The sequence below is a fragment of the Sus scrofa genome, chromosome 13 (genome assembly GCF_054392235.1).
Source record: "Sus scrofa isolate SSC_HxYL_T2T_F1_AM1 chromosome 13, Sscrofa_HxYL_maternal_Yorkshire_Landrace_v2.0, whole genome shotgun sequence".
NCBI classification, from domain to species: domain Eukaryota; kingdom Metazoa; phylum Chordata; class Mammalia; order Artiodactyla; family Suidae; genus Sus; species Sus scrofa.
The window spans coordinates 165,681,986-165,707,004 of NC_139395.1; the positions used below are offsets into that span (position 1 = coordinate 165,681,986).

At 34.3% G+C, this 25,019-nt stretch overlaps 1 protein-coding gene across 5 annotated transcripts in view; it reads left to right on the top strand.

Moving 5' to 3' along the window:
• The window catches only part of CIP2A (cellular inhibitor of PP2A), a 43,838-nt gene that overhangs the window by 18,225 nt on the left and 594 nt on the right, over positions 1–25,019 (top strand). For 3 of the 5 annotated variants that reach the window (XM_021070432.2, XM_021070433.2, XM_084991464.1), the window contains 8 exons: positions 1,710–1,905; positions 2,378–2,452; positions 2,547–2,657; positions 5,517–5,713; positions 7,436–7,549; positions 7,782–7,864; positions 8,566–8,705; positions 10,407–14,006. In XM_021070432.2, the coding sequence (XP_020926091.2) occupies positions 1,710–1,905; positions 2,378–2,452; positions 2,547–2,657; positions 5,517–5,713; positions 7,436–7,549; positions 7,782–7,864; positions 8,566–8,705; positions 10,407–10,577 (1,087 nt within the window). In that variant the 3' untranslated portion in view covers positions 10,578–14,006. Of the gene's footprint in view, positions 1–1,709; positions 1,906–2,377; positions 2,453–2,546; positions 2,658–5,516; positions 5,714–7,435; positions 7,550–7,781; positions 7,865–8,565; positions 8,706–10,406; positions 14,007–25,019 lie in introns of those variants that run through there. The other 2 variants (XR_014824890.1, XR_014824891.1) reach the window with 2 other exon arrangements.

The following is a 25,019-nucleotide window of genomic DNA, read 5'->3' on the forward strand; positions in this document are numbered from 1 at the left end:
TCTAATTTTAATAAGTTTAGGTGGTTTATATAAATGAAATTGCAAAGGTGGTTTGAATGAATTGAGACAGTTGGTAAGTCAGTAAGACATTTGTTCATGTCAGGTCAGCAAACTCTAGACAGCAGACAGGAGCTTGTTTTTGTAAATAAAATTTTATTGGAACAAAACCATACCCATTCATTTATTTTCTTTTTCTTTTTTTTGAAGGGAGTGTGAATGTGTTTTTTTAATGATTTTTATTTTCTCCATTATAGCTGGTTTACAGTGTTCTGGCAATTTCTACTGTACAGCAAAGTGACCCAGTCATACATATATATGTATTCTTTTTCTCACACTATCCCCATTTCATTTTGTCTGTATTGTGTATGTTTACATTCATGCTACAACATTAGGGCTGGGTAGTCGTAACAAAGACTATGGACCCTCAAGCCTAAAATACTTAACTGCCCTGTCCTTTAAGAAAAAGTTTGCCAATCTTTGCTACTTCTATTAACTGAGCAGACTCATTTAAGTAATCATAAATTAAGGGATGAAGAACTGTGGAAAACATGACCTAGAGACCATGAATTGCAATTCCCTTCATTTTATCATATTTTTTAACAAGCGAATGGACAAATAGTGTGTTTCTCAAAGCAAAATAGGAGTCTGTGAAGCTGTTTCATTTTGTGGTAGCTTGCTTGCATCTACTGTGGAAATCTGACATGAAGCAAAATCCCCAGGTGTCAGAGTGGAAAGCTTCAGCTTTGCTGAAGTGGGAGTCTTATCATGTGTCTCTCTGTCTTTGCCATCCCCTCCCCATCATAACTTGTGTTGTGTTATTTTCTCTTTGCACACTATCTCAGATATCCATTTATGTCTATTATGTCCATTTATGCCTCAGTTTATATTATCCTAGTTTAATAATGTGAATTTATATACTGGATGGGTGGGTAGGTAGGTGCATAGCTAGGTTTATTTTGGAGTTTGTTTTTTAAACATTTAACAAATGTTTAAATAACTGGTGAGTCCCAGCTATGTGCCAGGCTCTCTTCTAGGCATTTTGAATATTGCAGTAAATTAGACAGGCGGCCTTCTGTCGTGAGATTTGCATTCTAGTTGAGAGACAGGTTTTTTAAAAAATAAGGTTTATAATGCACTTGTTACTAGAGTTGGAAGGCCCTGAGGAAGTGAATCTAAACTGAGACTTGATGATAAGGATTATGCTATGCAGATTTAGAGGGAAGAGTGTTCTAGGCAAATGAACAACTTGTACAAAGGCCCTGAGGCAGAAACAAGATGGTAAAAATGAAGGTCAGGTTGGTGAGACCATCCTGAGTGAGAAAAGAAAAGGGTGAAAGAAAAGGTCAGACCAAGTGATGTTGCCCATGGTAAGAAAGACACCAATAACTTTGTATTTAATTTTTTTATAAATAATCTACCCTCATAAACTAGTTCTAGTGCCTCCAAACCAGAGGTGGAATTGTCATTGTAAAGGGTTGTTAGTACAAAAGAGTTTCCTCTGGCAAATTTAGGATATTTCCCCAAATCCTGCTTCATCATAGATTCCAAGATTATTTCAGAAATATTTGAAGACTTATATTCCCAAAAAAGACCCATTCTAAATTATGGGTCCCATCATTAGTTAGTCCCTGTACTAACTCTGCCTTTTGCTCTATTTTTATATAATTATTTCTCTCTCTCTTTTTTTTTTGATTTTAATTCCAATTCAGACTTGGAGAAAGTATAGCAGCAAACAATGCCTATAGGCAACAGGAAACAGAACATATGCCCAGAAGAGTGCCTTTGCAATCATTAAATCACAGTTTTCCAGCATCAGTAAAATGTTTAACTCCTCCAGTTTTGAAAGATAGAGTTCCTGGATTGAACATTGAGGAATTAATAGAGAAACTTCAGTCTGGAGTTGTGGTGAGTGATAGCCATTATAAATGAGATTCTGCCTGGTACATACCAACTAAATATCAGCCCTTATTATAACATTTATTTAAATAAATTTAGATGCAGATTTGATCACTGAAACTTGATCTTTTAATATCAAAAGTAACAATATTCTGTAAAGTTTGAAAAGAGCAAAAAAATCTATCATAAAATTCCAACATTTTAACATAGCAATCCATCTTCCAAGCCTATGCTCCCACCACCATCGCATGGCCCCCAGCTTAAAAAATATACTTTCAAATTCCCACAGACATGTTAGATCTTACCCAAATCTTCTTGTGCAATAGCCAGGTTAGTGAGTGACCTACCTAATATGACATTCATTTTTTTTCTTTGTTACAAATTAAGTTTTAATGATTTAGTTACACAGTAGGCATTTATTTTTTGTTGTTGTTGAGTGTTAACTATTTCTGATTTTTTCCTGTATTGTGTTAAAACCCAGGTAAAGGATCAGATTAATGATGTGAGAATATCTGACATAATGGATGTGTATGAGATGAAATTATCCACATTAGCCGTGAGTTCATGCTTATTTTAATTATGTGTAACTGATGAAGCTTTAAGAGATGTTTTCTGGTAAATTAAACAATTAATGCTGTGTTTTCTTACAGTCCAAAGAAAGCAGACTTCAAGATCTCTTGGAAGCAAAAGCTCTAGCCCTTGCACAAGCTGATAGACTGATTGCTCAATATCGCTGTCAGAGAACTCAAGCTGAGACAGAGGTATATGCAGTATAAAAACATATCTGATTAGTAGAAAAATAAGTAAATAAAACATTTAAAATACTAGTTATATCTTTGGTACTCTGATTGAATTAGATTGTCCTTAGCATTTGACTCCGCTATGCCCTCTGTCTCAAAACTGTCTCCCCTTTAATTTTGGTTACATAATTTTCTTCTGATTTTTTTTTTCATACCCTAATGGATATTCTTCTCCTATATCATTCTTCTTTTCCTACTAATCTCTTAAATGTTGAGTTTTCCAGGATTATGTTCTAAGCTCTTTGACCTTATTTGGGTGATTGATGGTTTCATTCATTACTAGAATGTTAATGCCCTCAATTTTACATGCTGAGCCCAGATCCTTTTTCTTAAGCACTAAGTGCCTCCTGTGTAGCTCCATATAAATAAACAGGTACTTCAAACTCAGCAGAACCAATACTGAACTCATCATTCTCCATTTTTTTAAGCTTATTCTGTCTTATATATTCCCTCTACCATTCTTAGAGTTTTCCAAACAAACCTGGAAATCACACAGCTTACCTTCTGCCGTTAGTTAGTCACCAAGTTCAGTTGATTCTACCTTCTAAATATTACTTTTTTCTGCCTTGTCTCTATTTTTACCACGATTTGCTACTGGTCAGATCTTTTTCATTTTTCATATGAATCATGGTAGAGCCTTTGATTAGTCCTCCTATCTTTAGTCTAGTGCCTTCCTCTCAGCCACCCTCTCCATATAAAGGCATCTTTCTTCTGTTTTGGGGTCTACCCTCCCTCCTCCTTTAGTGCTCTGATAGATAGTATTGCTCCTGTGCTAAATATCCTTCAGTGCCTCACCCATTAGCTTAGAAGAGAATTTAAATTCCTTAGAACTTAACTGCACAAGGATTCTAACTACTTCTCTATCTGCATCTCCTTGTACTTCTTGCATTCTCTACAGTCAGACATATTAGACTGCTTTGCAGTTTCTGAAACTTGACATACTCGACATTTTCCTGTCCTTGCACTTACTCTTTCATCTCTAGAGTACCTTTTCCTCCCTTTCTCTGCCTAACTTCTAACAATCCCTCAGATTTTAGTCTTAATACCTCCATTTTTGGTCTTATCTTTCCCACACTTTTGGCAATCCTGTGCAGCCTTCTTTATAAAACTTCTCATACTGTGTGAAAATTGTATAACCTCACTTCCATCCTTGATGTTGTTGGAGAGGAAGAATTTTCCTCTACCCTTCTAGGCATTTCTGACTGGTCTAATAATTAAATTGACAACGAGACAGATTAATGTGATAAAAACCAAATTTACATACACATAGGGACTCCTTAAGAATGTGAGGCCCAAAGGACAGTCAGGCGTTGGAGACTTGTATGCTATTCTGAGCTAAGGAGAAAGGAGTAGGGGTCTGGGACTTCAAAAGGAAGGAAGATAATTCACAGGGAGGTGGAAGAACAAATGTTTGGTAAACAAATTTGCTAGGCCATGTAGAAAGAATGGGGCACTAAATGGAATGTTAACAAATAGCCTTGCTAGGTTTCTCCCTACCTACCATCTAGTTCATATTATACTGTAGTTATCTCTGGTGTTAACTCCCTTCCTGAAACAGGTCCTCTATCTAAATTCTTGTGGGCAATTGGGGGAGGGTCAAAGGTTCTTCCTGCATCTTTTGGGCCTTGACTATTTTCAGTTCAAAATAATCTACATGCCAAAGTAGCACATTTTAGGGTAAAAAGTTTGGCTGCCTTCTAATGTCAGACTGTTTCCGTGTCATCAGGCCCTAGCACAGTACTTGACACATGGCAGCTGCTCAGAAAGTCTGCCATTGTGCTAAGTACGTATATGTACATTACATTATGAGTGAGTACTTACTGTGGTAATATGAAACTCCCAGAGATACAAATGGAATCTAGGCAACTTAGTATCATTTGTAATAAATTATAATATAGCCATTTGACTTGTTAATGAGACATTACAGTTAGTGACAAAGTACTTTTTAAATCTTTTCAGAGTAAATGTATTCTAAAAAATATAAATAAATATAATAATTTCTCTTTTTTATTTTTAACATAGATTCATTTGTGTTGACTGATGGTAGGTTGCATTTATCATGAATTCCAATAAAATTAGGGATAGTAAAATAATTTTTTTTTCCTCTCTTCTCAAAGCATTCTTATATTCTTTGTCTGTTCAACCTGTTTTTTATTTTATTGGAGAATTTAATCTTTATCCATTTTACTAGAAAGGCTTCTTCTAAAAATAACACCAAACAATTAGATATTACTGTTTTACAGACTCATAAAAACAGGGGCTTAGATTTTTATGACATTTCAAAATTAGTATTTTTCAGCTGAAGAGAGGGTCAGGTCCACTTCTTGTTCTGTTATTTATCTAATTCTTTAATGTTTCGTATCACAAATACTTTCATATTAAATCCAGGTTGTGTTCCCTGATTGTGTTAGATTAATTTTTTTAAGTGTTTGCTTAAGCATCTGTGATGTAGTTAAGATCTTATTCCTAATTCTTAATTAAAATGGGAAAACTGATGTGTGTGAACTTTATGGTTTAGTATTGATGTCTGGTCAATACTATACCCTTCTAATTGAGTACCATATCTTGAACTACCTTCATTTCCATCAATCTGGTCATCCTAAGATTGTTTTTGTTAGAACAGCCTACTAAATAAAAAATATAACAGCATCATATTTATTAGAAGTAATTCAGTAATAAGTATATATTATTGGTATAATAACTTTTTATAACCTGGTACATGCTGGCCTATTGGGTGTTTGGCAAATCTTTTTAAATTATTGAAATTTAGCATAATATGTAAATGATAGTGGGAAAGCCTCTTACTCCATTTTCTTTTAGGCACGGACACTTGCTGGTATGTTGAGAGAAGTTGAGAGAAAAAACGAAGAGCTTGGTGTGTTGCTGAAGTCACAGCAGGTTGAATCAGAAAGAGCCCAGAGTGATATTGAGCATCTGTTTCAACATAATAGGAAGTTAGAGTCTGTGGCTGAAGAACATGAAGTACTGACAAAATCCTACATGGAACTTCTTCAGAGGTAAATTAATAAAGTAAAAGTGTCTGTGTAAAGTTAGAACCTAGAATGAACATACAGAAGCATTACTTTTCTCTGTCCCTAAAATCCTTTTGTGAGCATGATTCATATATTCTGACAATACTCTGAGGTAGGTATTGAGCAAAAAACTTATATCTTAGGGAAAAGAAGTATTGCTTACTCAAACTCAGGATCACAATTGGAAACAAAATATGGGTCTCCAAATTTCTTTCTAGTTGACTCTACTTCTTTCATGTATTCATAAAGTCATCAGTCATCTGGGATGTTAGCACCACAAGGACAAGTTTCATCAATTTTGTTCACTGATAGATCCCTAGGACCTAGAATGGGGTGCTTGATATAGGCTTAGGCATTCCATAAAATAGTTGTTAAATGACCCTAGACCTTAGTTGTGATGATTCATGTTAGGTTGAACCATTGAATTGGCCATTTCTCTAGGTCAAAAGTGGTTGAATATTCACAATTTTCATATCATTCAGCCTAATAGCATAGAAATTTGGGCGTTAGTATTTAACACACCTCTTAATTTATAATAAGTATTTCTCTTAAATGTCCCTGAACATAGCTTACTTACATGTATGACTGTATCTGCAGAATAAATTCTTATAGGTTGAATTGCTGGTTTTCTTTTTTTTCTTTTTTTTTTTTTTTTTAATTGTTAAGGCCTCACCTGCAGCACATGGAAGTTCCCAGGCAAAGGGTTGAATCGGAGCTGCAGCTGCCAGCCTGTGCCACAGCCACAGCAACATATGATCTGAGCTGTATCTGTGACCTGCACCATAGCAGCATGGCAACACTGGATCCTTAACCCACTGAACTAGGCCAGGGATCGAACCTGCATCCCCATGGATACTAGTCGGGTTTGTTACCACTGAGCCACAACAGGAACTCCTGCTTTTACATTCTTGATAGATTGCCAGATTTCCCTCCAAAAAGGCTATGACAATTTAAATACTCACAGAGTATGAGATTGATCATTTTTCACTCCCCTGGTCAAACTTTTTTATCTTCTTAGGTCAAAATTTTAAAAACTCTGCATAGGATAAATAAAACACTTCTGCTGGCCAAATTTGGCAAGTGTCACCAGTTTATCTTTGTATTAGAGATGTGAAAAGGACATTTTATGCTTAGGATAGTTGAATGTCAAAATGTTACTTTGAAAGGATTTTTTAATATGTCTATCTTGCAGGTAAAATAAGCTGGACTATTAGATGCAGAGCTATAAAGAAGCAAGAGAAACTTAGAATCCTCAACTACTTAATCATTAATTTGACATTTTTAATTAAACATATTATGCCCAAGAGGCTAGTAATGACAGGCCTAAGTTTCATTTTTTTAAAGACCTCATCCTTTTATAAAAGTTGTTTCAGTTTCTGGACTTATGTAATAATAGAAGCGTGTACTTTAGAGCAAATTGTATAATGCAATATCATCTATAAATAAAGCTCTATATCCATAAATATGAAGTTAGTCCCCCACACATTTCCATTTCATAGTAATTTTTACCTCCTCGATCAGCCAAAGCATATCTTTATTGTCTTTTAATCTAATTGTTTATGTCCTGCCTGTTCTTAGTACATTCCTCCTCTTCCCTGCAGTGTATGTAGTTTGGTCAGAAGAAATAGTAAAGAAGACTTTCTGAGTTTCTTTTCTCAATCATGTTTTCCTCTGTAAAAATGTCAACTCATCTCCTTATCTTTTCAGAAATGAAACTGCTGAAAAGAAGAACAAAGATTTACAGGTCACATGTGATTCTCTGAATAAACAAATTGAGACAGTGAAAAAGTTGAATGAGTCACTCAAGCAACAAAATGAAAAGTAAAATCACTAGTTATTCTAATTTGGATTTTTGCAAAAAAATAATTCTCTTTATATAGAACATTGTTTTTTATAGATAAAATTAATAGAAGTATTACTTATTATAAAGTACATATTTTGCAGAATTTAAGACTGATTACTATTCTTATGAATTTCCTCTTAAAATACTTTTTGGGGAGAAAAATAAATGATATGGTTCACTGATGTTTTCTATATTTTTATATCACTTTAGAACGCTTGCCCAATTAATAGAGAAAGAAGAACAGAGAAAAGAAGTACAGAACCAACTAGTAGACAGAGAGTGTAAGCTAACAAGTAAGTACCTTATTTAATAAATTGTCTGCATTTTAACATATCTTGTGTTGGGAGAAAATCAAAGCATAAGTGGTTTTTAGTTTCCTTTTTCATTATTATCTACTTCTCTCATTTTTTTTAAATCATATCTTTAACAGCTCTCCTTTTCTTGCCATAACACAAGCAGTTTAGTTAGATTGATCAAAATGAAAAAGCAATACATTTTTTTTTTGAAATCCAGGAGTTATAGGAAATGATAGCCCTTTTCCAAGTCAAAAATTTTAAATGTAACAGCAGGTGGCAGTGCTAGATAACTTTTAGTTACTAGCTTCTTAATGGTAATAGCTCTGAAATGAACCACAAAAACGTTTCTGTACTAATGCACTTGCCTTAGAGCATAGACATCTACCTATGTAATTTTGTAGCTTTCTCTTGTTTCTTTTCTAACCCTTAACTTTAAGAATTGCCTTCACCTCTTTAATATTATATTTAGAACAGAGGAAGAGGAAGCAACATAGAGATTTGGTATTTTCTATAGAATACTGGCATAGGGGAAGGGTTTCATAGTTTTATATATGAAGTACTATAAAACTTTTATTTCCAACAAAATATTTCTTCTTTCTAATTGTCTATCTTTTACAACTTAGTAGCTTCTAAACCTTTTCCAGGTAATTTTGGTATAGAACTTTTGAGTATATAACTGACTATTTGTTTGTTTTAAGAATTGGAACAAAAGGTAAAAGTACAAGAAGAAAAGATTAAAGTCTTACAAAGAGAAAGGGAAGATAAAGAAGAAACCATTGGTGTCCTTAGAAAAGAATTAAATAGAACAGAACAAATAAGAAAAGAATTGAGCATTAAGGTAAGAATCTATTGCATTCTTATTTGCAGTGAAAAGAAAAATCCTTATTTTGTGAAAAAGTTAAATTTGGATAAATGATATTCTTTTTCTTTAGTAATTTTGTTTAGAAGATAGTAGAATCTCAAAGTGGTTTGACACTTATTATGAGGGCTCTCTCACAGTGTGAAAACTTTATTTCCTAAAATCATTACACATTAATTAAATGTATACCGTGTTCCAGTACTTGCTGCTTTCAGGGGGGCAAAGAATACAGAAAGGGGTTCCCAGTTCTTTTTTCTCTTCTTTGCTTTTTTAGGGCCGCACATGTGGCATATGGAAGTTCCCAAGCTAGGGGTCAAATCAGAGCAGGGCAGGCTCAGGCCACAGCCACAACACAGGATCCAAGCCAAGTCTCCAGCCTACATCACAGCTCACAGAAATGCCAGATACTTAACGCACTGAATGAGGCCAGGGATTAAAACTGCATCCTCATAGTTATTAGTCCTGGTTACCAGTTCATTACCTCTGGGCCACAACAGGAACTCCCAAGTTTCAAGTTTTTTTTTTTTTGGCTTTTGGCCTTTGAGGGCCACACCCAAGGGATATGAAGGGTTCCCAGACTAGGGGTCAAATCAGAGCTACAGATGCTGGCCTACACCACAGCCATAGCAATGCCAGATCCGAGCCACATCTGCGACCTACACAACAGCTCACGGCAATGCCAGATCCTTAACCCACTGAGCGAGGCCAGGGATCAAGCCCGCAACCTCACGGTTCCTTGTTGGAGTTGTTTCCCCCTGTGCCACGATGGGAACTCCCCCAGGTTCCAGCTACGTGCAGGTAGCTACCTATATATATGTATATGCATGTATATAGCTATATCTCTCTGCTTATAGGGATAGTAATGACAATAGTAGTTTATGTTTATTTAGAACTTCATAATTTGGAAAGTTCTCTTTGAAATAGTTTTCTTAATCTTCCTCACTTTAGTAAATATATTAATATATAGTTATAAGGAAATATTTTCATCCGATAAGTGAAACTAAATCTTTTTTTTTTTTTTTTTTTGAGTCTTTTGTCTTTTTAGGGCCGCCCTGGTGACATATGGAGGTTCCCAGGCTAGGGGTCTAATCAGAGCTACATCTGCCGGCCTACACCACATCCACAGCAACATGAGATCCAAGCCATGTCTGCAACCTACATCACAGCTCATCGTAACACCAGATCCCTAACCCACTGAGCAAGGCCAGGGATCGAACCCACATCCTCATGGATACTAGTTGGGTTCATTAACCACTGAGCCACGACGGGAGCTCCAAAACTAAGTCTTGAATTAAGGTTCTTGATCAATGTTAGTCACGTAGTTAAATGAAGCAGTAGATGTATATATTCTGAGTGTTAAGTTCATTGCTCTTTCTACATTATCATGATTGCTTGAGTGTGGTAGCTATGAATAGTGCTTGCTGGACCATCTATTACCAGGAAGATGAAAACAGACCAAGATTTAAAGACAAAGCGAATGTATCTCCCTGATTTGTATTATATTATTTAATGATTACTTATCTTAAATTTACCATGTAATTATTAACAAAAATACAATACATACATGTAATGTCTTTTGATATTATTGTCTTAAGTAAGGACATCTTAATGCATGTTTCTATGAAGAGAAAACATGCTAAGTTGTTTTCTTCAATCTTTCTCCCCCACTTCCTTTCTTAGGCTTCCTCCTTAGAGGTTCAAAAGGCCCAATTAGAAGGTCGTTTGGAAGAGAAGGAGTCCCTGGTGAAACTTCAGCAAGAGGAGTTGAATAAACACTCTCATATGATAGCCATGATCCACAGTTTAAGTGGTGGAAAAATAAGTCCAGAAACTGTGAATCTCAGTATATAAACATTATGTATTTATCTACTGGGAAAGTGGGGTAGGGAAGGTAATTTGTGACTCCAGAATAAGAAGAGATTATTGTCTAATTGTTTAGTAAAGAACCTGATCTGATACATGTTTTTACTTGGTCTTAAAGTTTTACTTTCTGTTTCTGGATTTTATTGCTTAAAGCTTTCTGTGGTCCCTACTTTAGAATATTCTTCTTAACCTCCATTATTGTTTTTACTAAGTTTTTTTTTTTCTTTTCCTTAGTTGCTTTCCACACTCTTTTCTGTTTGTTTAATTTATTTTCATTTGTGATTAGATATTTTAAATCAGACATCAGTAAACGTATTTATTTTTTTCTGGAGTTCCCGCTGTAGCGAGATGGGATCAGTGGATCTTTGCAGCACTAGGATGCAGGTTCAACCTCCATCCTGGCACAGTGGGTTAAAGGATCCAGCATTGCTGCATATACAGGATAGGTTGTAACTGAGGCTTGGATCTGATCCCTGGCCTGGGAACTACATATGCTGAAGAATGGCCAAAAAAAGAAAAAAGAAAAAAAATTGTTTTTCCTTCTACTTTTATTGATATGCAGTTGACATACAGCACTGTTTAAGTTTAAGGTATACAGCATAATGATTTGACTTACATGCATTGAAATGAGACCATAGTAAGTTTAGTGAACATACGTCATCTCACAGATACAACATTAAAGAAATAGAAAAAAAAAGGTTTTTTCCTTGCAATAAGCACTTTTAGGATTTACTCTTAACAACTTTCATATATAAGGTAAAGAAAGCAGTGTTAATTATTTTTATCATGTTGTACATTACAGTTCCAGTGCTTGTTTATCTCTAACTGGAAATGTGTTACCTTTTGGCCACCTTCATCTGATTCCCCTTAACCCCACTCAGTGAAATAAAATAACTTTATTACTGCATTTAAAATGTAGTAATATACATGGTATAAGTTTAATTTTTTTAGTGTAATGACTATTTACAGAAATAATGTATAAAAATTAGAAAATTGCTGATGTATTAGGTGACTTCATTTTCACATAAAATGTAGTAACTTATAGAATTATTTATAGATAGCTTTAGTTTCACTTTTTAAAATGTTGCATGTGGCCCACCCATGTCATTTTCAGTTATGAATTTCTTATGCTTTACATACAGGTAACATGGATTCCACCTTTGCTGCATATTCAGAAATTTAAAATAGTTTAATAATTAGGCCATTTAATTTTAAAGCCTGACTTAAAAATACCCTTATTCATGTATTTCTTTAATACAAGGAAATTTTGTAGTACTCAATTTGAATTGAATGTTCTAAGCAGTGTTTAGGAGGAATTTTTATATTAATGTTTTGGTTGATTTGATTGCTATGCTATTATAGCCACTGATTTTACTTGTTTCCTTCGCTGTATCTCTGTTTAACTTAGGTGAACTTAGATTTACTTCTACTTTTCAACAATAGCATATATGAACTTATATTTAGAAAATATATTTTCACAATTCACCAATTACATTAAATAACATCAAACTAATAGTTTTATATATTCACATACATTTTGTACAATTTTGCAAATTTTTAAGAAAGCATTGTGTCATGTAACACATTTTAAATTTCTACTTATCCTACAAGGGGTACATTCTGTTTCTCTTTGGAAACTGCATGCATTTTCAGTTTAATATGAAAAAAACCCAAAATGGGAAGATATAACTGAAGAACAAAAAGCTGTATAGGATAAAACCCAAAAGAGTCTGTAAAATAAATACATAAAATGGACCAGAAACTTCTAGGGAAAAATCAAACTAACTTGACAATTTAAACTTCTCAAGAAACTGAGCCTTGAGAACTTTTGGGAAAGTGCTACCCAATAGAAGTTTTTGTGGTGATGGAAATGTTCTGTATCTGCATGGTCCAGTACCATAGCCTTTAGCTACATGTGGCTGTTGAGTGCTTAAAGTGTGTCTAGTGCAATGAAATAATTGAATTTTTAATTTTACATAAAGGTAATTAATTTTAACTTTAATTGCCATCCTACTGAACAGTGCAGATGTAGTCCATTCTTAAAAGTATGCATTTATTTAAACCACTCCATTTGCCTATTCTTAGAGACCTATACGGGCGGAGACTCCATCTATTTTTCAGCTTTTTTTTTTTTTAAATACAACAGTTTTAACCTGTTAATCTCTTCTCTCTGAAGAGGAAAAGCCATTTTTCAGTTTCAAAGGTGAGTACTAATTGTTATCCTTCACTCCCCCCCCCCCCGCCCAGTCTTTCTGTCTCTTGTAGCATCTTTTATATTGTTCCTATTATTTTCCTTAACCTTAGTATATAGGGCACTTTTTCTTTATGCTTTTTGACTCTTTGCAAGTCAGATTAAAAAGAAAAAGTGTGCATGTGTATATGTGTGTATTTTTTCTTTTTAAAAAATTTTATTCTAAGCAAGCTTGAGCCACTATAGTAGTCATAATTTTCCTAATGATTTCTGTGTTTGTATGCCCATTTTCTAATGGAGAAAATGAAACTAAGTAAATGTATTGTTATATTAGAATTATTCATATTCTTTAAGAATTTTGTTATGAAGAGTTGGAGCTTAAGTGTGTATTAACATAGTTCCTTACACCATTTTCATTTGCTACTTGAACAAATAGACTTAAAATTTGGCTGATTGGAGTTTATACTAAACTGTCGTCTGTTTAATGTCAGGGCAAAAAAAATACTCATTAAAATTTAATGCTGTGTTTTGGAGAGAAATTGTCAGATTAGTACCTTTTAGTTTCATTTTTATATGTTGTGAAGACTATTTTTGTTAAGGATATAATGGCATTCTGTCTTGAGTTAGGACTGCTAGTTAAATGAAAATGTAACTGAGTTTCAACTTCTGCTTGAGGATTATTCATGTACAAGTACTTCTAATCAAGATGTATTCCCTAAAACATATAATCTTATTTTACTTTGCCTTTGTCCTTTCTTTAGTTCTGAATGATATTTACAACTTTGCCTTTGACTTACCTATTGTTGGATAAAACACTTGTCCTGTTTGTGACCTAATTCCTTTGCAGATATTTGCAGACATTTTCTGTAAAGGGCCAAGTCATCGTCGTAAATGTTTTAGGCCTTGTCTGTCTTAAAACGACTCAACTCTGCAGTTGTAGCAGCCTGAAAGCAGCCATCCACAGTACATAAATAGGCATGTGTCTGTTCCCATAAGAGTTTATTTATAAAAACAGTTAAAGCTTTGCTGTTGTTTGTAGTTATATCTTTCTAATTAATTTCATCATTAAGAAAAATTGTCATTGTCTTTAGTAATTTTGTCTGGATCTGTTTTATATTAATATAGCTACTCAAGCCTTTTTATATTTTCTGTTGGGCTAGTCTATCTTTTTTTTTTTGTAAATTTGCTTTTAACCTATGTATATATAAAATGCATCATGAACCGTATGTAGTTGGGTCTTGCTTTTTTACCCATTTTAACAATTATGTCCTCTCATTCTTCTTGAAATTAATATATACTACTTAACATAAAATATAGGAACCTCATAACTTATCCTCTTCTCATCCTTTATACTATAGTTGACACATATATCTATATATGTTATTGACCCCCAAATAATGTGCTTTTTGCTTTAAATAATTATATAAAAACACTCTGGCTTTTAGCATCATAATATATATACCTGTTTGCACATGATAATACACACAAAATAATGTCTTCAAGGAAACATTACTACTTTTCTCTTTGGAAATAATAATTTGTGGGAAGATAGTGAAAATACTGTTTCTTCCAACTTTTGTCCACTAGTTTTAGCGTTCATTAATAATTCTTGCTGAATCAGTTATTATTCTGGTGGGTCACACCCACAGCATATGCTGCATCTTTCCCAAATTCATTGCTCAGCTCTAATAGTTTTCTGATAGCATCTTTGTGGAAGTTCCTGGGCCAGGGATCAAATCTAAACTGCAGCTGTGACCTGTGGCAACGCTGGATCCTTAACCCACTGCTCTGGGCCAGGGATCAAACCTGTGCCACCTCACAGACAACAGAAGATCCTTATTAACACACTGTGCCACAGGAACTCCTTTTACTTTTTTGATAAGAGAATACTGAACATTTTGTTAATACTATGATACTGGGGCCAACAATCTAAATTGAAGTATTTATTAATAATTGACAAAATTGATATGTAGTGCTTATGGTTTTACAATAGAATATTACTTTTTTGTGAGTATATTCTGAAAAGGGAAGAATTTGAGATTTGCTTTTTGTCATTTAAGAAAATAAGTAATACGAAGTTCCCTCTGTGGCTCAGTGGGTTAAGAATCCGACTGCAGCAGTTTGGGTAGCTACAGAGGTGTTGGTTCAATCCCCAGCCAGTGAGTGGGTTAAAGGATCCTCCACTGCTGCAGCTGTGGCTTAGATTCAATCCCTAGCCCAGGGAATTTACATGTGCTGTGTGCATGCCATAAAAAAAAAAAGAAGTAATATATGTTAATCATATTGAATGTTTTTTCAAACCACAGAGACTTTTTGATAAAATTTTCCTTCCCAAACTCCCTAATTTGAGAATTATTCATTTTAATCATGAATTACGATTTTAATTCATAGGATCCAATTTTTTTCAGTCAGATTTGCCTTGGTTCTCTCAGTGATCTCCAATAAATATTAAATGCCTATAATGGTAAATAATGGTATGTCCATTATGTCCATAATGGTAAACAAATGTCCATAATGGTAAATAAACCTTGTGGGTTAAGAAACTGTGTATTTTCAGCATTCACTGAGTACACGCTCAAGTGAACACATTTTTAAAAAATAACATGAACGAGAAAATCTATACCTTTAAAAGTTAGGCTATTTGTTTAATTTTTATAATATGGATAATGAGCCTGATGAGTACTTGAAATTGTATGCTTCTGTAGTCAATAAATTAGGAAACATAAAAATCCAAAAATCATGGTTCTTTTGAATCAGCAAATTACATTGAAATCTTATACAATCTTGCTCTACTTAGCTTTTTTTTTTCTTTTTGCCTTTTCTAGGGCCACACCTGTAGCATATGGAAGTTCTCAGGCTAGGGGTCTAATCGGAGCTGCAGCCTCCGGCCTACGCCAGAGCCACAGCAACATGGGATCTGAGCTGCGTCTGCGACCTACACCACAGCTCATGGCAACACCACAGCTCATGGCAACTCCGGACCCTTAACCCACTGAGCAAGGCCAGGGATCGAACCCGCAACTCACGGTTCCCAGTCAGATTCATTAACCACTGTGCCACGATGGGAACTCCCTCTACTTAGCATTTTATAGCTAATTGACTTTCTTCCTGACATATGAAGAGGCCTATTTTGTTTATGTTTGTATTTATTGAAGCATTTCAAAAATACCCTAAAGTAAACTTATCGTCATGACTGAAGAGGTACCATAATTTACAGAACCCAGCTTTTTTGTGCAAGTAGCCCTTCATAAAGATATTAAACATGAGGAGAAGAAATGAATATCTCAGAGTTCTCTTTTGTCTCAGCAGGTTAAGGACCTGGCATTGTCACTGTAGAGGCTTGGGTCATTGCTGTGGTTCATGTTGGACCTCTGGCCCAGGAATTTCCACATACTGCAGATGCAGCCAAAAAATAATAATAACATTGTGGAACCAATGTTCATTTATAAATAGATAAGCTATAAAATGTGAAATATTAACTTTAAAGGGGGGGGGGAATGAATATCTTTCCTGTGAACTAAATGCACTTTTTTTGTTATCAAATCCCTTAAGGACCCAGCATCTGTGTGCTCTTGGTACCTCCAAAAAAGATGGATAATCCTGGGATATGTAGCAGGGGACTTTATTATTACTATTGTTATTAAAATATAATTGATTTACAATCTTGTGTTAGTTTCTAGTGTACAACAAAGTAATCAGTTATATATGCAAGTGCTATACAATAGGACCTTGTTCTTTATCTATTTTACATGTAGTAGATCATATCTACTAATTCTAGACTCCTAAATTATCTCCTCCTCCTTTCCCCTTTCTTAACCGTTAAGATTGTTTTCTATGTTTCTGTTCTGTAAATTCATATGTATCATATTTTAGATTCCACATGTAAGGGAAATTCATAGATCTGTCTTTGACTTATCTCAGTATGATAATCTCTAGGTTCATTCATGTTGCTTCAGATGGCATTTCATTTTTAATGGGTGAGTAGTATTCCTCTATATATTTATGCACCATATCTTTATCCATTCATCTGCCAATGGACATTTAGGTTGCTTCTGTATCTTGGCTATTGTAAATAGTGCTGCTGTGAACATTTGGGTGCATGTATCTTTTCAAATTAGAGTTTCTCTGTACATACCCAGGAATAGGATTAATGGATCATATGGTAAATTTATTTCTTTTTTTTTTTAAGGATCCTCCATACTGTTTTACATAGTAGCTGCACCAGTGTACATTCCCACCAACAGTGTGGGAGGGTTCCATTTTCTCTATTCCCTCTTCATCATTTATCGTTTGTGGGCTTTTTAATGATGGCCATTCTGACTGTGTGAGTTGATATTGTAGTTTTGATTTGCATTTCTCTGCTAATTAGCAGTGTTGAGCATCTTTTCATGTGCATGTTGTCCATCTCTATGTCTTTGGAGACATGTCTATTTACGCCTTCTGCCTATTTTTCAGTTGAGTTCTGTGCGTGTGTGTGTGTGTGTGTGTGTGTGTGTGTGTTTTGAGTTGTTTCAGCTCTTTGTATATTTTGGAGATTAATCCCTTGTCACTAGCGTCATTCGCAAATATTTTCTCCCATTTTGAAGACTGTCTTTTCATTTTGTTTATGGTTTCCCTTGCTATGCAACAGCTTGTAAGTTTGATTAAGTCTCATTTGTATATTTTTGCCTTTATATCTCTTGCCTTGGGAGACTGATGTAAGAAAATGTTACTGTGATGTATGTCAGAGAATATTTTGCCTGTGTTCTCTTTTAGGAGTTTTATGGTGTTCTGTCTTTCACAGTTTCCTGTCTTTAAGCCATTTTGAGCTTATTTTTGTGTTCAGTATGAGGATTTACTCTAACTTCACTGATTTGCATGTGGTTGTCCAGCTTTCCCAACACCACGTGCCAAAGAAACGGTCTTTTCTTTTTTATTTTTGTCTTTTGAATTTTGAGGGCCACACCACAGCATATGGAGGTTCCCAGGCTAGGGGTCTAATCCGAGCTGTTGCTGCAGGCCTATACTATAGCCACAGCCTAGCAACACCAGATCTGGGCCACGTCTGCAACCTATAGCACAGCTAACGGCAACACTGGATCTTTAACCCACTGAGCGAGGCCAGGGATCGAACCCACAACCTCATTGTTCCTGGTTGGATTCATCTCTGCTGCACCACAATGGGAACTCTGAAACTTGTCTTTTCTCATTGTATATTCTTGCCTCCTTGGTAGAAGATTAATCAGCCATAGGTATGTGGGTTTATTTCTGGGCTCTCTAGTCTGTTCCATTGATCTGTGTGTCTGTTTTTGTACTAATACCATGCCATTTTGATAAATGTAGTTTTGTAGTACTATCTGAAGTCTAGGAGAGTTATGCCTCCAGCTTTGTTCTTTTTCCTTTGGATTGTTTTGGCAGTTCTGAGTCTTTCATGGTAACATATAAATTTTAGGATTATTTGTTCTAATTCTTTGAAAATTGTCATGGGTATTTTTTATTTATTTATTTATTTTGCTTTTTAGGCTGCAGCTACAGCATATGGAGGTTCCCAGACTAGGGGGTCCAATCCGAGCTACAGTTGCTAGCTTACACCACAGCCACAGCAACATCAGATCCAAGCCACATCTGTGACCTACACCACAGCTCATGGCAACGCCGGATCCTTAACCCACTGAGTGAAGCCAGGGATCAAACTCACAACCTGGTGGTTCCTAATCGGATTCATTTCTACTGTGCTACAATGGGAACTCCATCATGGGTATTTTGAAAAGGATCACATTAAATCTGTAGAATGCTTTGGGTAGGATGGCTATTTTAACAGTATTCTTCCAATCCAAAAGCATGGAATATCTTTTCATTTCTTTTAAATCATCTTCAGTTTCCTTTATCAATGTTTTATAGTTTTCAGCATATAGGACTTTCACCTCCTTGGTCAGATTTGTTCATGAGTATTTTATTTTTTTATTCAATTTTAAAAGGCTTTTTTTTTTTCCTTTTCTGATATTTCATAATCTTCTATCCTGCTACCTTGCTGAATTCATTTATCAGTTCTGATAGTTTTTGTATGGACTCTTTAAAAGGGTTTTCTATATATAGTATCATGTCATCTGCAAACAATGACAATTTTACCTCTTCCCTTCCAATATGGATACCGCAAAGGGCTTTTTATGTAAGGTCCATCCAGTGCTGCATAAGAGAATGACATTTTCAAAGTCAATAGAGTAGGTTGAGTTACAGTTTCATTATGTTATTAAAAACTAATTTTTCACTAAGTAGCTGAGTATTTGGCAGTGATTTAGTAGTGAATGTGATTCTGCCTCTCTGTTACATTATCCACACTCTTTTTCCAAGAGTTATATTTCATCTCACTTAGCTCAAAGAGCCAAAAGATAACAATGTATTAGAGGAGCCTTACGCTTTTCTCAAACTTCAAATAAAAAGGCTTATGATTAGCTCTTGGAAAAGACAACACTGTTGATGTCTAATTAGGCAGGGTTTTTCCTTACCCACAAATAAAGACTTGTATTAATTACCAAAAAGTAATTTGTATAAAGTTCACAGTTAATCAGCATGTTAGAACTCTGGATTCTTAACAGGCCCAGGCCCAGGCCCCATGTGTTTCACAAAGATATTTAAACTTTATATTGCATTTTCTTTATAAAAGGGGCCCCACAATTCAAATGCAAACTGGTATGTGATTTTAAAACATATATTATGGACAGTTTCATTTCTGGGGATTTCTCTTAAGGATGTGCATCAAGATTTAGATACAGTAATATTCATCACAGCACTGTTTATTGTGGCACAAAATTGGAAACAATCCCTGTATACAGTTAGAGGAGTAAAGTACAGTCATTCAGTTATCAATGTATAACCTTTTTAAAAAGGTATTGAAAAGTATAAATACATGGAAAGAGATTTAAGTGGAAAAAAGTAGGAAACCAAACTTTGTTTATCTGCATATCTTTTAATATATACAGATGTGTATAAATATGTATGTATGCATATATATATATTCTAAATGGTGAACAGTGGTTGCTTCTGAGTAATGAAATTATACTTTGTTGTTTATATTCTAAAATTTCTTAACATTACTTTAACTTTTTAAAACCATGTTTCAAAACATAAAGTTTTGTGACCACATCTACATTTAACTTTTGATTCTACCTAAGGAAAGTTTCATCTGTAAAATGAAGCTAATACATACATCATAGTATTTTTTAAAAATATGTATATATAAATAAAGATCATAGCTTTTGTTAGTTTCTCAGTAGGTATTTATCTAAACCCTTTAGGGAGAATGGAATAGAAACATTTATTTCCTTTGGCCACATGGTTTCTTATTTCTCAAACCTGTAGCCATTGTAGAAAGTAAATTAATGATAAAAACTCTGCATTTTCAAAAGTAGTGCAGGGTGATGAGGTTATACTAGGAGTTAAATCAAATTCAAACTATACTTGTCTATACCTAAGGTAACAATTTTATTGACTGAAGCTAGTCTAGGTTGCTGTCCTATTTATTTCTATTATGTAGCTGTTCTAAGCAGTGTTACATAAGCATTTTTCTTTTTGAAAGAAGCATCTTTCATACTTTAAAGCAGTCTTCTCTTGGACATCATAGCCTTTTCCAACTGATGAACGTATTTTAAAAATTCATTGTGAAGTTGTATATTGTTCTTTCTTTAATTTCCTGGAAAAGAGTAAGAGGGAAAGAAGTAGTTGAGAAAAGTTTGCCAAATTTCAGTAACAAAATAGTATGTCTAGGATTTGGATTCTGTTATATTCCTAGTTCTCTTGACAGATTTATGGGAACTAATAGCAAACAAACTTTAAAAATATACTTGGCCACTTAAGCCACATATTTGTAAAAACCTCATTAATATTCCACTTAATATAGAGTTTGCTTATTCCATGTTAATATTTCTGGTTAGAAATGTCTTTTTTTTTTTTTTTTTTTTTTACTTTTTATGGATGCATGTGTGGCATATGGAAGTTCCCAAGCTAAGGGTTGAATCGGCACTATAGCTGCCAGCCTATGCCACAGCCACAGCAATGCAGGATCTGAGCAGTGACTGCAACCTACACCACAGCTCACAGCAACACCAGATTCTTGACCTACTGAACAAAGCCAGGGATCGAACCCTCATCCTCATGGATACTAGTTGGGTTCATTTCTGCTGCGCCACAATGGGAACTCCTTAACTTCTTTTTAAAAGTCCAAAAATGTTTAGGGCTATGTATTCCAAAGTAAAGATTTATACATTTGTGTTTACAGAGATAATGAAATTATAAATCTTTTGTTGTAATACCAAAGAAGGGTTATAAGAATACCGGAAATTTGGATAGCATCAAGAGGAGCGATAACATGGTAACAGATGTTTGAAACTGGCTGTGTAAAAATAGTAAGAGAATAAGCAAGGTCACCTTGAACCATTTAGTCTGAGTGGCATTTCATGCAAATACCCTTGAGGTTAGACTTATTGAAGTCATGACTTGAATTGCTGCTATCTTTGAGCTACTAATCTGAATGAGAGACTTGAAATATTGAGGTTGTGAATTGATTCAAGTAGTAAAATGTCTCATTTGCTGTGATACCTGGGTGAGTATTTAACTTCTGATCATTCTGCTAATATTTCCAAGAGCTGTGTTAGTTCAATGATAATTACATACTAATCAAATGTATTTATGCTCCTTTTGGATCTGTCCCATTCTATGGACAATAGTATCACCTTATTATAACTGAGATTCTCCATTTAGGGTAGAAGAAAAATAGATTATATAAGCACATGGTGCAAAATTCAAAATTTAAGAAAAGCTGCATGGACTTTCAGTTTCCATTTCAACATGTAAATAGCTTGAAAGTTGTCTCTCCCACCATCAAAACAAGAAAAAAGATGGCCAACTGAAAAATCGATGAATTTTCTTAGATCCATCAGAGAATTGGGGTTACAGGACTAACCACCACCTCAAAAACAGGAGAGACAGAAGAACGAATCAACCTACTTTTAGCAAAAGCATGGTGAGAACACGTAATAACTTGAATAATTGCTAGAAGCTGTGTGAACTAGCTTGAGAGTTACAAACTCCTGGGAACCCCCATACTTGTACTCTTTCCTGAGATATAAAATCTTGGAAACCTCGTAGGTTATCATGGTGAAGATCAGAGGAAACTCCCTCCATGTCTGGCTAGGGGAAGAGGGAAAGTAACTCTCGAGATAAGCCCAGAACTTTTTCTAACAAAGCCCTATCCAACAGGGAAAAAAATGGAAGACTATCAAGCTTGGGGCAAGCATAGTTACCTAATTTCCTTTTAGCCTTCAAGTCTCACCTAAGGAAGAAAACTCCAGGAAGCTCTTGTAACAGTTGCAGCCCAGGAGTACAGGCCCACTAAATAGTGGTCATCACTACTGAGCCCATGAATATGAAAAGGGTAGAAAAGGAATATTATGAGCATCTCTATGCCCACAAATGTAATGACTTAGATGGACCAATTTCATGAAAGACAAAAGTACCAAAATTCACACAAGGAGAAATGGATACTCTGAATAGGACTGTATCTATTAAATAAGTTAATAATTACTAACCTTCCGAAACAGAAAATATCAGGCTAAGATGGTTTCACTGGTGAATTCTACCAAACTTAGGAGAAATGATACAAATTCTCTAGTCTCTTCCAGAAAATAGAAGTACATCATTCTCTGAGGCCATCATTACCCTAATACCACAACCAGACTAATATTACAAGAAAGGAAAGCTACAATAGCTCAAAATCAAAGATACAGGCATACCTTGGAGATACTGCAAGTAATCTTACAGACCAGTGATGATAAAATAGATATCTCAATAAAGTGAGTTATACTGCTTTTTTTACTTTTAAATGCATATAAAAGATGTTTATACTGTAGTCTATTTTGCATGCATATCATTATATCTGAAAAAATGTGTATCATTAAAAAATACAAAAAAAATTACAATAGTAATATCAAACAGATCACCAAAGCAAATATAATAATGGAAAATTTGAAATATTGTGAAAATTATCAAAATGTGACAGGGACATGAAGTGAGCAAACGCTGTTGGAAAAATAGTGCTGATAGACTTGCTCAACACAGGTTTACCCCAAACCTTTGATCTGTAAAAAAATGCAACTTCTTGGAAGCTTGATGTGAGGTATGCCTGTACAAAAATCCTCAACAAAAGACCCTACATAGTGTATCATTCTGTAAAAGGAAACAAGATCTCAGTTAAAATAGAGCGAAGAGGCCAGAAGGGGGAGCTCCCACACCCTGCTACACTAGCAGAGCTCAGCAGGGGGAAAAAAAAATCCACTTGGCAACAATTCAACCAATGAAAAGCCAGGGACTCTGTTTACTATAGCCCTCCCAAGTCTCTTCCCTTCTATAAAAGTTTTCATTCCCTTGCTGTGTGAGGACTTCCATGAGTTCCTAAGGTTGCAAAACCTAAATTACAATTCTTTGTTGTTACCTAACCAATTTTTGCCAGAGAAATAACTAGCAGTTTGTTTTAGGTGAACAATTCCAACCACATGACATTCTAGAAAAGCAAAAACTTTATCGAAAGTAAAGACTATAGTAACAGTAGAAACAGTGGTTGCCTGAGGTTGGGGTAGGAATAGCAGGAAGGATGGATATAGGTGGAACATAGGGTTTTTCAGTGTAGTGAAACTATTTTGTATGATGCTGTAATCATGGGCACGTGACATTCGTCAAAACCCATGGAAGTCTGCAACACAAAGAGTGAAGCTTACACTGTAAACTATGGTTAATATATCAGTAGTGGTGCATTAATTGTAGTAAATATATGACACTAATGCAAGATGTAAATAATAGGGGTCCCAAGAGGTGAGGAAGTGTAAATCTAAAACCATACTGAAGATATATTATTTTCTAATGTAAAAAAAGAAGATACATGGTGATAATTATTCCCTTTTACTCCTCTATCTTAGCCATCTGGTTCCTCTTCACAGAATTATTCACTTGTTACCAGCTTTTTTATGCAGTCTTAAAGGTACAATACATAAAAACATGTATATGCATATACATGTTTTTGGTGGGTTACAGAAATAAAAACATTCTATACATATTTTTCCATACCTTCCCTTTCTCACCATATAGTGTCTAGGAAAATGTTGCAGGATATCAGCATACTTAGAGCTTCTTGATCATTTTTGACAATTTCTTAGTATTCCACTAATGGATATGCCATCATTCAACTCATTTAACAAACAAATTATTTTTCATCTTTTGCTATAATGAACACTCTACAATTATTATATATATATATGTCATTTGAAGTGGAATTACTTGGTCCAAATGTATGTGCATTTAAAAATATGCCAGCAGCAATGTCTTTTTTCCCACATCCTCATTTTATTGTTATCAAACAGTATCATTTATTACAGTGTTAAACTTTTCATGGCTGTCATACCTGTAAAAACTACTTTCTTCTGTTTCCTCTGAGAACTGAATCCATTTCTAATTTTTCTCTTGGGTTATCCATAATTTTCTTATTGAATTGTATACAATTTATAAGTAAATTTTCCAAGTACCAGTGATAAAAGTTACAAAATATTTTCCCCAGTTAGTTGAATGCCTAGCTGGGGTATGATATTTTTTATGTTTATAGTATAATTTTTCTGTGATGATTTTTACATTTTTATCTTTTCTAATTTTTGCTATTGCAGCTTGATGATATTTAATAGAGCTTCTCATTTTTATTTAAGAATTTTCCTGTATAAACTTGTTCATTTATTTTTTCCATATTATTTTAGAAACATCTTGTCTAGTTAAAAAAAGATTGACATTTGAATGTTAGATTTATAGAAAATTTATAGAAAATCTTAGAGGAAATTGACATCTCTATAATGTTAAATCAACTTTTCTAAAATATAAAAACTTTCCATAAATTCAAGTCTTTTATGACCTTTGATATTTTATTTTTGTAGTTATTATATATAAGTATTGTTAAATTTTAATTTTTTGTCATCTTTTTATCTCTATTTTCTAATTTATATATATATGTGTGTGTGTGTTAATGTGTGAAAGAATATCAATTTCTATAAGCAGTTTCATACTTTGTACCAAATTTATTACTAAATTTACCTGAAAGAATCCAAGAGAACCACCCACAGTATGTTGTGAACATTTCACTGTTAAGTGTGGTTGATATATGTTTTTTTAAGAAATCCTTTATGAGACTTTAAAAGGTTTTATTTTTAAGTTTAAAAGAATTTAAAATT